Source organism: Amborella trichopoda, chromosome 12 (genome assembly GCF_054954075.1).
Source record: "Amborella trichopoda isolate Santa Cruz 75 chromosome 12, AtrichopodaSantaCruz75HAP2 v2.0, whole genome shotgun sequence".
In the NCBI taxonomy this organism is placed as follows: domain Eukaryota; kingdom Viridiplantae; phylum Streptophyta; class Magnoliopsida; order Amborellales; family Amborellaceae; genus Amborella; species Amborella trichopoda.
This window is the reverse complement of record NC_142347.1, coordinates 34594974-34607733: the sequence shown is the minus strand read 5'-3', so window position 1 is coordinate 34607733 and position 12760 is coordinate 34594974. Positions and strand designations below refer to the sequence as shown.

The window sequence follows — 12760 nt, the reverse complement described above, 5'->3', positions numbered from 1 at the left end:
TAAAGCCCCTCCTATTCAAGACAAGAGGGTCTCTAATCTTCAATTTATTCTAAAATAATATTATTCCTGACCCTACAAGAAGGATAAATAATTAAGATAGCTCTCATATTTTCTAAGTATCCAATTTGCCCCTTATCTGAGCAAGATAATTCATTTTTAAGGATGACCCATTTCTTAAATGAGTGTATATACTGTACTCCCATGGGAGCAATACAGTACACCTAATCTCTTTGGTAGAAGATATGAAATTTTGTGAGCCACCTAAAAGTCGCTAGATGATTATTTTTAAAAGAAAAAAAATTTGAATTTGAAGTTACACCTAGATCTCACTCTCATACAATTTGACGATCTGTTGAATCTTGAGATTTTTTTATTTTTAATTTTTTTTTATTTTTCAAGGGCATAGAGAGTACAATTTTGAAATTTTATTTTTTTGAGGAAACAATCTATAGGTTGAAGATGTTACATCCGTAAAATTTAGTACCCTAAAATTACTCACAGGTTAGATTTTACCTGAAGGATTAAACATAGATGATGTTCCTACGAGAGCATCATATATATTTGATTCTTAAAAGAAAAGACTATTTTATACCAAGGTCATCAACAGGGTGAGATGGTCGCATCAATGTGTGTCAAAAGGAGCTTGTGTAATGGATACCTGTGACATTCCGGGACAATTAGTCTAAACTATCAACTCTACATTAAAAAATTCAACTCTATGTTCAATTTTAGCATAAAAGAATTAATGTATGGTATATATATATATATATATATATATAAACCGATTATTTTTCTTCTAAAAATGTTATCAACCATGAATGAAGGTAAAATAGAAACATAAAATGATATAAAACCAAAACAACAAGACATAATTTCTTAAAATTGTATAAGAGTAGAAACAAATAATTTGCATATTAAAATAAGAGTGATGTACGTATAGACAATACAAAACGTTTCACTTATAGGTAGAAATTATAAAGAAGGTCGGTCAACTCACTTTTTTTAATTTTTTTTAAAAATTTCCCCTCGGTCAACCTAAATTTTGAATTTTTATTTTTTAAAATTTTTCATTAGTAGGGAAATGCCTTAAAGATTGAGATACTACCCTATTAATAAAAAATACTAAAAAGCCTAAAAAATTTAAAATTTGAGCTGACTTGGGGCAAATTTTGGAAAAAATAAAAAAATGTGGGTTGACCGATCTTTATAATTTCTTTTTATAAACGAAACATTTTGTATTTTACCTAAAATTTTAGAATTTATAAGTAAACCACTATTAAAATAATAAACATAATTTCTAAAAATTACATAAGAGAAGAATCAAATAATTTGCACATACAATTCTACCCAATAAAAAGAAGCATATACAATTCTACCCAAGAATAAGATGAGAGAGAAAAAAGAAACCTAAAAGAGAGAAAAGGAGGTGAGGACAAGGGTATACAGACCCAAGAGGAAGAAATGTCCCTAGGGTTAGGTGATTTTAAACTTTGGTTGTCTCATAAGAACATGTGAGAAATGAAATCATGGCATATGGATTAAAATATGATCAAGAGAGAGAGAGAGAGAGAGAGAGAGAGAGAGAGAGAGAGAGAGAGAGGGGGCAAAGGGAGGTGGTGGTTGTGATGAGGGTGTTGCACGCGTTCAGCTTTTCTGACGTCCCAAGCCCTATTCAAAAACCCTAACTCGCACGCCTGCCCCCACTCCCTCGTTCCCCAACAAAAAGATGGCAAAGAAACCCTTATATTAATTAATTTATTCCGAAAATGCCCTCTCCATGAGAATCTATATTCACATCTTTTCATAACCCATGTCAGGTCTCAAACTTTCAATACCAATCTTAAAAGGAAAAAACACCATGTACTGCTGCCTCCCCACTAAGGCTAAAAAGCGCAAAAGGTAGGAGATACCAAAACAAAGCAAGGAGCCCACCCTGCGCAATCTAGAGATAGAGAGAGAGAGCGAGAGAAAATAAAGGAAGAATCCTTGTAATACCCTTTTCTTATTTCATGCTTTCCAAAACAATCCATATGTTTTTCAAGCTCTTGATTTCTTGCTCTAGTATATCAGAATTTTTTTTTATTTTTTTTTTATTTTTTTAAGGGGGGCCTTAAGTCGGTGGGGATGACGACAAGTTCCTGCCTGTCTTGAAATAGTCAATTTTTTAATTTGTTAGTGAGAATGGAAGTCAAGATCTTTAATCGAAGATCGCGTGGTACTACTACCATGGCCTTAGCCTCATTCTCGGACTGCTATCACAACTTAATTGTAGTGTCCTATTTTTGTATTTTTTTAGATTAGTTTGGATTGAATTATAGGACAATTGGGAATAATTTCCTCGATAAAACTTTATTTAAAGTTAAAAAATTGAGAAGTTAGGAAATATTAGTTATCCCAAATTAGAGGCAGTTTGGGTATTTCACTCTGTCCCTTGAAAATCAATTTAGAAAGAGATCCATTCGATCTCTCTCTCTCTCTCTCTCTCTCCCGATATAAGTTTTGATGCTCAATCCATATTCTCTCTCCCTGAGGAACATTCATTAGTCTCTTCCTCCATCCCCTCACTCTCTCTCAAGAATCTCTTTCTCTCTACCTCCATGGATTTGATGATCAATCACCAGTCTCTATTTCTTGATGATAGTTCATCGGTCTCCTCCTCTCTTTCTTCGTAATCATTCCCCTCTCTCTCTTTCTTTCTCTCTCTCACTCAATGGAGGACTCTCTCTTTCTTTCTCTCTCTACCTCCATATATTTGATGATCAAGCAGCAGTTTCTATTTCTTGATGATCATTCATTAGTCTCATGCTCTCTTTCTTCATGATCATTCCTCCCTCTCTCTTTTGTGTGAGCTTGAGTTGAGGGGTGGATACTCTCATGCATCACCTCAATCAACTTGCATTCCACACACGCACACACACACTCTCTCTCTCTCTAGACCTCATAGTTTCCATAAGACCCAAAGAAACCTCCACTCTCTCTCTGTTTAACCCCCTAAATCCATGGTGTCTTTGCTCTTAAATGGATACTCTCTTTCGCCTTGTCACTTTCCACCAACCCCAACAAGATCACCATCACCACCACTCGTTCAACTCCTCAACCACTTCTCTCTCTTCAATCCCCTCTCTCTCTTCAACTCCATCTCTCTCTTCAAACCACCAGCCATGCAACATCAACAACCAAAGCCACAACCCTTTCATGGATGAAGAAGACTTCTCCTCCTCCTCTAACCCTAACCCTAATCCTAACTTTGACCCGAGCCAGTTCAGCTCGCCAAAATGGGCCCTAAAAGTGCTTGTCGAGTGCGCCATGGCTATAGAGACTCAGGACTCGACTCGGACACAGCACTTGCTCTGGGTCCTTAACGAGCTATCGTCACCCTACGGCGACACGGACCAAAAACTCGCGGCCGCTTTTTTGCAGGCGCTATTTTGCAAAGTAACAGACTCTGGCCGAAAAACTCACCGGAATCTCGTGGCCGCCGCCGAGAAGATGTACACCTTCGAATCCACACGTCGCATGATGCTGAGATTTCAGGAGGTGAGCCCATGGACCACGTTCGGTCACGTGGCGGCAAATGGCGCGTTGATCGAGGCAATGAATGGCGAGAACAGGATCCACATCGTGGATATAAGTGGGACCTATTGCACACAGTGGCCGACACTCCTGGAGGCCCTGGCGACACGCTCAGATGACACTCCACATGTGAGAATCACCCATGTACTCAGCAGTGTCGGCCCGGCCGGTCACCGCGTGTCGAGAGAGATCGGCGCTAGGATGGAGAAGTTCGCCCGTCTAATGGGAGTGCCCTTTAACTTCTCCTCCCTCCACGTGGCGGAAATTGAGGCCCTCAACCATGAAAATCTAAAGCTGCAAGAGGGTGAGGTCCTCGCCATAAATTGCATTTTCTCGTTACACAAGGTGGGACCGACAAGCCGCGACACTGCCGTGTCGGCTCTTCGTCGGCTTGATCCTAGGGTTTTGACCTTGGTGGAAGAGGAAGTTGACCTTGACTCCGACCGGGGACAAGGCTTCGCGGCTTGGCTCGGAGAGTGTGTCCGTTTCTTTAGGGCTTACCTGGAGTCTTTGGACGAGAGTTTCCCTAAAGCCAGTGAGGAGCGGCTCATGTTGGAGCGCGCCATGGCTCGAGCGGCAGTCGACTTGGTGGCTTGCCCGGCTGACGAGTCAAGAGAACGGCGCGAGCGGTCAGGTTGGTGGGCTAGGCGCATGCGAGCCTGTGGTTTCGGTCCAGTGGGCTTCAGCGACGACGTTTTGGACGATATGAGAGCTCTGTTGAGGAGGTACAGAGAGGGGTGGAGCATGGGCCTGGGCAGAGCCGATGATGAAGCAGGCAGTGGGGTTTATTTGGAGTGGAAGGAGGAGCCCATGGTTTGGGCCTCGGCCTGGAAGCCGTAGCCGAAATTTCAGCCCCAAAAATGGCGAAAAAGGTATTAGGGTAGCGAAAGGATTGGCCGTGCATGAGTTGGTCAGAGATTGGGCCGAAATTTCGTGGTGTAAATGGGGAATGTTTCGCGAGAAATTGGGAGCTGGGGTGAGCTGCTTTCATAGAGTGAGGGATGGTGGGGTGGGCCACGGCGTGTTAGTGCGGAGCTGCTTTTGAAGCTTTCTTTTGAATATGAATGTGGAAAGGAGGAATTGGTTCTTTTGAGGCCCACTTCAAATTTGGCTTCTTTACTTAAAGCTAAAAGAGTGAGGCTTGTTTCATTGCTTTTTATTTTTTTCTCTTGTTTATGTTGATTTTTAAGGAATGAGTTGTCTACTATGTTGCGGAATTTGGTACTCTTCAACTTTTTTGTTGCTCTCTTATTTATTTATATATATATATATATCTAATGGTTTTTTTTTTTAAGCTACACCACTTTGGTGGTATATACCTTTAAAAAAGTCATCAATATTTTTTAACTATTAATAGAATGTCACTATTTTTTATAGAAATATCCATTCTATTCTTCTAAATGACCAAAAATGCCTCTACTTGAAAATTTTGTATTCCAATTTAAATGTATCTACATGTCCAAAAATGTTGAAGACTTTCAGAATATACACCATCAAATATATATATATATATATGGAGTGGATTCTGTCAGCCCACTGGCTGACTGCTACAGTGTCAGTCAATGGCTCAGATTCAATCTAGGATGATCTAACGGTTACAATCTCATTTTTGTATTTGAATTTTTATATTTTTTTTATATATCAAAATCACTTGAAATTTTAGACATGCATTTTTCTCATCAAGGCGCACCTAATAAAAATATAAAAAAATAATTCGTAAAATTTAAATTAACCAAAATACCTCCGAAATATTTTTGAAGTATTTTGATCAATTTATATTTTGAGAAATAATTTTTTTATATTTTTATTAGATTATTATATTTTTGAAGAATAGAATTTCCAAATTTCAAGTGATTTGGATTTATAAAAATAAATAAAATTCAAACACGAAATGAAGTCATGATCGTCTATCAAACCGTGGGCTAACATTATCTTTTTCCCATATATATATATATATATATATATATATATATATATATAATGAGATCATGTATTTTTATTTAGGACCTTGTACCTAGTCAATGACATTTGGTATTCTCCAAGTTTTGATTATCTATCTCTCTTCTTATATGTATGTATATGTATGAATTTTAAACATCTTTCGATGACTTTAGTTTAACCTCACTCTTACCAAGTTTATCACCTTTCACCTCTTTAGCACACGTCTCATTATACCTTTTTTGGTGGGGGGATATATTCCCCCTTGATAGAAACAAGAAACATCATTTTCCCTCCACATCTCCTTTTAAAATCCCAACTACGATGTGCCCTTTTTTTCTTGTGTTTTATTTCAACATTTTTTGTTTTTTTTTGGTTTTTGCAACATGGTATGAATGTAGAAAAAACACTTTTAAAAAAAAAAGAAAGAAAAAAAAGGAGGAAAATTCCATGGTACGAATGTAGAAAAAAAACTTTAAAAAAAAAAGAAAGAAAAAAGAGGAGGAAAAATTGTCAAGATGAAATACAACAAAAGAAGGCACAACAAACTTGGGATTCCAAAACATGATGTTGAGGGATAGTGATTTTTCGTTTTTATCTTTTATTTTTTTTTACATATTTTTTTGGAGTAAATCAGTGAGGGAAAAAACCCTCTTCCTGCTTTTCATTAATAGAAATAGAAAATAATTAGATTGCATAAGAAAATTTGTCAAGATGAAATACAACAAAAGAAGGCACATCAAACTTGGGATTCCAAAACATGATGAGGAGGGATAATGATTTTTCCTTTTTATCTTTTCTTTTTTTTATATATATTTTTTTGGATAAATCAATGAGAGAGAAATCCCTCTACCCGTTTTTCATTAATAGAAATAGAAAAAAAAAAAAAAAATTGGGGAATGGAGGCTGGGCACTAATGGTGAAGGGAGTGGATGCCTCAATATAACGGGTTACCTTTCATTCCCACTAATAACTTATCAAAGAAATAGAAAAAAATTAGATTTGTATATTACAAAGTGGTAAAACCAATGAAGATTTGGGCCCTTACGCTTTGGTGAAAATGTAGTATGAGACCCCTCACCATGGGGCTCAGCAGTAATACCACCAATGCCACATGCATGTGAACGTTTTTTCTTCTTAATTATGTAAGTGCATGCATGCGCATGAATTGTTTCAGCAAATTCCATGCAATGCCTACATGACATTATGATTATGAATATGCTTCATAATTATCTATATAAGTGTATGCTATCACAGGATTAAGCATACTATTTGAGTTAATACACAGGTACACCTCTTGACAGTAATTAGGGCTGGCAACTGTTAGGCGGCCCCGCCCAGTGCGCCCTGCCCTGCCTCCACCCCTTAAAAAGTAGCGGTTTGGATCACAAGGTGTAGTGCGAGGGCTGGGGTAGGTTCGATCCGGCCCGACCCTCTTTTCTTCTTATTCTTTTTCTTTTTTTTTCTTCATTTATTTTTTGGTCTGACCTGGCCCGGTCATATATAGACAAGGGTTGGGCCAGAGCCGGCCACAGCCTTGGCCCAAGCCTAGGCCTTGCCACCCTTAGACAATATGTTTACTATGTTTGTCTTCACATTTTTCCTCTGTACTTTACATTATCTTAACAACAAATAATAATTCAATATAGGAGCCAACAAACCGAATGTTATCAAGGGAAAATTTCGTATAGAATCTTAATTTTTCGTATTAATTTATGGTAGGCCTTCTTTTCGTTTTTCTTTCAAGTGGCATAAGAAAATCCCTAAAAATTTTATCATACCCCCTCATCTTTTATCTTCATCTTTTATTAACTTTTGATCATAAAAATTAGTCTTAATAAATCTTTTTATATCATTTCAACCCAAAAACTTTTTTAATGAGTAGAAAGGGAAAGAGAATGTTAAAAAAGCTTTTTGGATAAAATGGTATAAAAAGATTTGTTGAGGCTAATTTTTATAGTCAAAAGTCAATAAAAGAATGAGATAAGAGATGAAGGGTACGGTAAAATCATTAAAGATTTCTTTATGCCGCTTGAAAGAAAAACGAGAAGAGAGTATACCATAAAATAAGGATTCTATATGAAAATTTCTGTATTATTAATCCCTTGAGTCCTTTTAACAGGCCTATGCCTTAGATTACGAGAAACTCAGACAAACCACATAGGTCAACCAACTCAAGACCAAACCATCTAAGCTACAAAAGGGACCGAAAATAAAATAGTAGTATGTCGTAATTGTGATGAATTGCTTCCCTAATTGATTGAGGATTCATCATTTATAGATGGGGTTTGATGTTGTTAATATCAACTAAATTAATTTGAAACTCTTCAACAGTGGTTCTTCCTGTTTCCACGCTGCTTTTATGGGATTCTTCCTAATCCTTCTCTGCGATTGAAATGTGCATGTTACTTTCAAGCTTCCAGTTCAATGAAAATATCTACTTTTTATGGGAGGGCAGGGGTCTCCCTCACCCACCCCATACTCAATGTTAAGAAAGAAGAAAGAGAAAAAAGACCAGGAAAAACAAAGAGAAAAAGTACTTCCACTTTCAGTGGTCCAGTTATAGGTAGGCCCGCATGTTGAAAATACTCTCTCTCATTTTCCTGCAAATCTCTCTCTCTCTCTCTTTCTTACTCTCTCTCTCTCATTTTCCTGCAAATTTCTCTCTCTCTCTCTCTCTCTCTCTCGCATTTTCCTGCATATCTCTCTCAAATTTCTCTTACATCAACTTCCTTCAAGTGTTACTTAGTCCTCGTTGAAAATGTAAGCGGTTTTAGAAATGATTCAGGTGCCTTTGGCTTACTTTTTCTAAATTGATACTTCCTATGAATAAAAAAACAATCCCAAAATGTTTCCATGTTCCAAATTTATTTTTTTGGAATTTTATGATTAGATAAACTATCCATCTCTCTCTCTAGAACAAATGGGTGAACTGCTAACATCTCTCTCTAACAAGCCCACACGGGTGAATGCCATCACTTCTCTCTCTAAGAAGCCCACATGGGTGAACTGTGGACGCAACTATCATGGAGATCCTTCTTTGTTGGAGTTGGATGGGGAAATGGGATATTTATGAAACAAGTTGAAGAACTCGAGATTTTTTTTTTTTTTTTTTTTTGTTCTCAAGCACCAACAACCACTTTTTCTAAGAAGAAAGCATAGGAAATTAAAGTTGGGTGCGGTTTATATACAGCCGAGGCTCTAAACAATCAAATTAGAGCCCACCTTCAAATATTATTGAGAAATGTGGTTTCAATATTGGAAATTTTTTATTAGCCTTAAAATATATTTTCATTTTTAATTATAAAATATAAAGCTTCAAAAATAACGTAGATCGACCAGATCTATAAAAATTTGAATAACTTAAAAATTGATGGTCCAAAATTGCATTACAAGATGCACTATTTTCAAAACTTGAAATCTATTTTTTTCTCAAGTCCATGCATCTTGATGTCGAGATGATCAATTTGAGGACATTCGAGCATCAAAACAACCCCTTCTAGTGAAATTTTTGAGGTAGGAGCCTAGGCTCTATATAAACTTTTCCCATTAAAATTTGTATTATTTCTAACAATTGCTTTTTTTAAGACAATAGGTTGATATAAATTAATGTGCACATAAGTTTTTCAGGCAAATTTATCCTCGAGATACATAGAAATAGGGCTGCCACCATACTGGGCTCGGTCTGAAGCCTGGAAAATCCCAAAGATACTTTGATCCGGCCTGAAAACTACACCCGAAAAGCCCGCCTGGAAAGAAACTATTGGGTTGGGCATGGGCCTATGACGAAGCTTTTTTTTCTTTTTTTATCTCACTCTTCAAATTTTTCTTGGTAAGTCAAAAGAAGAAAAAAAAGGCATATGCTAAAATAATTTTTAGAAATTTTTCTTAGGTATTTAGAGAGAGAAAAAAAGAGATTGGGTTTCTAGATAGAAAGAATGAGTTATTAGAGAGAGAAAGAGAAATTCGGTTTTTAGAGAGATGGAGATAATGAGTTTGTAGAGAGAAAAAGAGGGATTGGTTTTCAAGAGAGAGAATGGAGTTCAATTTTCTAGAAAATATTTTAGCATATATTTATGTTTATTTTATTGGCTTACTATAAACAAGAAATTTTTGAAGAGTGAAGATTACTACAAAAAAAAAAAAAGGCTTACAATTGGGCCGGGCTGGGCTCTTATTTGGGAAAATTCTGGGCTTAGGGGCTAGTAGGCCCTGTGGCAAAGTTTTCGCGTCGGCCCAAGCCCGGGCCCCGTGAACAGTGTTTTCTTTTGTGATCGGCCACTGCTAGAAGCCCAAAAACAGTCCGGAACCCTAGCCCGGCCCAGACCAGTGGCAGCCTTACATAGAAATGATAGATCAAAAAATTATCTTGTATAAATGCTAAAACAAGATCTAGAGCACCACAATAACCTTTTATTGGGGAGAAAAAGTAGGCAAATTACTGCTTCTCAAAGTGAGACCATAAATGGTTTATATAGTAAGAAAGGTTCATTTCATTTTGGGCAAGAAACAACCTTATTCTATAGTCATGGTAATTGTAGGTTGAGGAGTTGTGAATCTTCAATCTTGAATTACATGTCACAAAGAGTCTCATCAGTTACAACTCATCAGGTAACTAGATTCTCTAAACTCATTATCATTGTACACCAAAAGGATAGCTTCTCAAATAAATTGCCATTTTTGAAATTCCACAGCAAAGTGGTGAGTGATTCCGACTAGTAACTTCGACAAATGAAGTCATTACCAGTGTAGGTAATGAGCATGCGAGCTTGACAAAAGGAGTTCGATGGATGTGAGTGTCGCTTGTGAGCGATGTGAGTGTCGCTGAGAGGGTGGTTGTCAGCATTGCGACTCTGACAAGTAAAGTTGTTGAGAAGCTCACCACATTGTTGTGGTGTCTTGGTCACCAACAAGGGACCTAGTTGGTGACTAGAAATCGGGCTTGGGTCAAGACAGTAGAGGTTGAGTTTTTATAATGTAATGTCGTAAGTTTCATTCTTATGTAACCTTGTCAAAAAAAAAAAAAAAAAAGATACATAGGGTGACACCACTCACACAAAAAGAAAGTGAGCCTCGAGCCTCGAGATCTGTTGTATGTACTCATGTGTGTCTCATACATCACATGCTGCTCAAAGGCCTTCTCTTCCCTTGGTTCCTAAAATATACTAGAAGATGGCAGACCTGTTTATATCTAAAATTTGAGAATATTTTTAATAAAATCCCCTCTGATTTTATGCTCTAAATTGGATAAATTTATAAATTGATAGAGATTCGTGTGACGGTTGAATCGTAATATGGAGATGAATTAACAGCGAACGATCAATTCTCCTTCAGATTGTTGGCAACGCCTACTAATCTTTCGAGTCAAAACAATTATTTCTAAAATAATAAAAAGAAATAAATTAAAGAAAATAAAATAAAACTTTACTGGACTAAGCCAGTTGGCTCGGGACACTTGAAACCTGGAGTTGGGCCATATTAGGCCAAGGGTTGGTTTGCTCCTCTACCTTCTCTTTTCTGGAATGATAAGATGAATTTTGGTTGTTGAAATTGGTTTGTGAATTGGTTTAAGAAATATAATGTTTTCTAGGGTTTTAGTTCCTAGACTTAGTATTAGGGTTTAGATGTTCCCATGGTTTCTAGGGTTTGAAGGCTATAGAGGATGACGGTTTCTAAGGCTCTAGTTAGGGTTTTCTTTCTATGAGGTTTCCAATCTCTTTAGGGATAATGATCTCTCGATCCAATTGAAAGTTATTTGATCAAACGGTCAACAACGCAATCGTCATTGCCAAGGCTTCTGAAACCTGTGGCGCGATCTGCATTGTTGGGCCCCTTTTTTTGCCTGGAATCTCTATTTTTTGCTTGATTTGTCTAATTTGGTTGATTTCTATCTCGCTTTCAAACCCAAAACATATCCAATTTAACCTAAATTCTTGGTTTTCCAATCCTATCTGGATTCTGGGAAATCTAATGGCTTTTAGGATTTCTATTTGGTATTTTTTAGGATATTTTGGAAAGTTGGGATAATGATTTAGCTTATGAGGACTATGGATGGTAGTACACTGGGGTTTTCTACGCTGGTATGGTCCTCAGGGGTTTATTAGGTCATTTTAAGGATTTTCCTAAATGTTTTTGGGGATTTGGGTTTAGAAATTTAGAAAATTAACATATTTTCAATTGGATGTCTATAGTTGCCCCTCTTTGACGTAACATGTGTTTTAAGGAACAGGTGGACCACAAAAAAGTAAACATCTATTGCCAATTTTCAACTTTGCGGGTGATCCTAATACCAAATGGTTAGAGGGCACACTTGTCCATTTTTGGAGCTTCATCGAGATGCTGCATTAACCCACTTAGTCATCAAGGACAATTTCATCCTAGGGTTTTTAGACTTGAGATCTTCTTAAATTTTTTTTTCATGTTGGTCATCATCAGACTCCAAACTGGATTTTCTCATTATGCCACTTGATCTTAGGCTTTCAAATTTCGTTTCTTCTCAAAATTTGAACTTGGCTATAGTTCGTAAGCTCCATTTCCCTCTTTGTTTAGCGGTTTATATTGGGTGGGATTTTTGCTAGGAAGATTCTCTGAAGATTCTTTAACTCTTTAACTCATTCTTCAAAACTCTTTGAAAAGATAATCACAGTTACAACTGTTTTATAAAAAATTTAGAACTTTTTTAAATAAAATATTTTAGAAATTTTGAGAATAGAGAGATTTTGAAAACATAACAAGGAATGAGAGTACTATTTTAATAAAGAAAGTACATTTTCTGAAATTATAAGACGCCGCAAATTATGAAATTTTAGAAAAAGGGAGATTTTTGAAAAATAGCCAGGCCAACAGTTTTAACTCAAGCAACCATGGAGCCATCTATGCCGTTTACGTCATGTAACAATGAGTATCATTACAATTTTACATCATGCCCAGAACATCTTCGTAGGGAAGGATCTTCACAGTTTAAATATTTCTTAACCGAAAATACACCTGAACATTTACATCAATATACCCTTGGCGGGACGGGAGGGGGGGTGGTAACTCTTTGGGTATATTTTTTACGTAGCCCAAACTTCCGTTATAATATAGAGTAATTATCCTATGAGACCCTTTCACACCCATGTGTGTAGGACCCCATAAGATCACTATTAAATTTGGTATAGATCTCTAAAAAAGTTATCACATGGATGTGGGACTTGACTTTTTTAGAGATCTGTGCCAAATTTAATGGTGATCCTTTGAAGTCCTACAC

General features: G+C 36.8%; 1 protein-coding gene across 1 annotated transcript; it reads left to right on the top strand.

Annotated features, from left to right (window-relative positions):
* Positions 1-1986: 1986 nt before the first annotated feature.
* On the top strand, positions 1987-4790 carry SHR (GRAS family transcription factor). The gene has a single exon (XM_006841035.4). It carries the CDS (start codon positions 3019-3021, stop codon positions 4411-4413), a length of 1395 nt encoding a protein of 464 aa, XP_006841098.2. The 5' UTR covers positions 1987-3018; the 3' UTR covers positions 4414-4790.
* Positions 4791-12760: the final 7970 nt, after the last annotated feature.

Bases quoted from the DNA above. Each gene is read 5' to 3' on its own strand.
- SHR (XM_006841035.4), top strand. From the start codon at position 3,019: ATGGATACTCTCTTTCGCCTTGTCACTTTCCACCAACCCCAACAAGAT.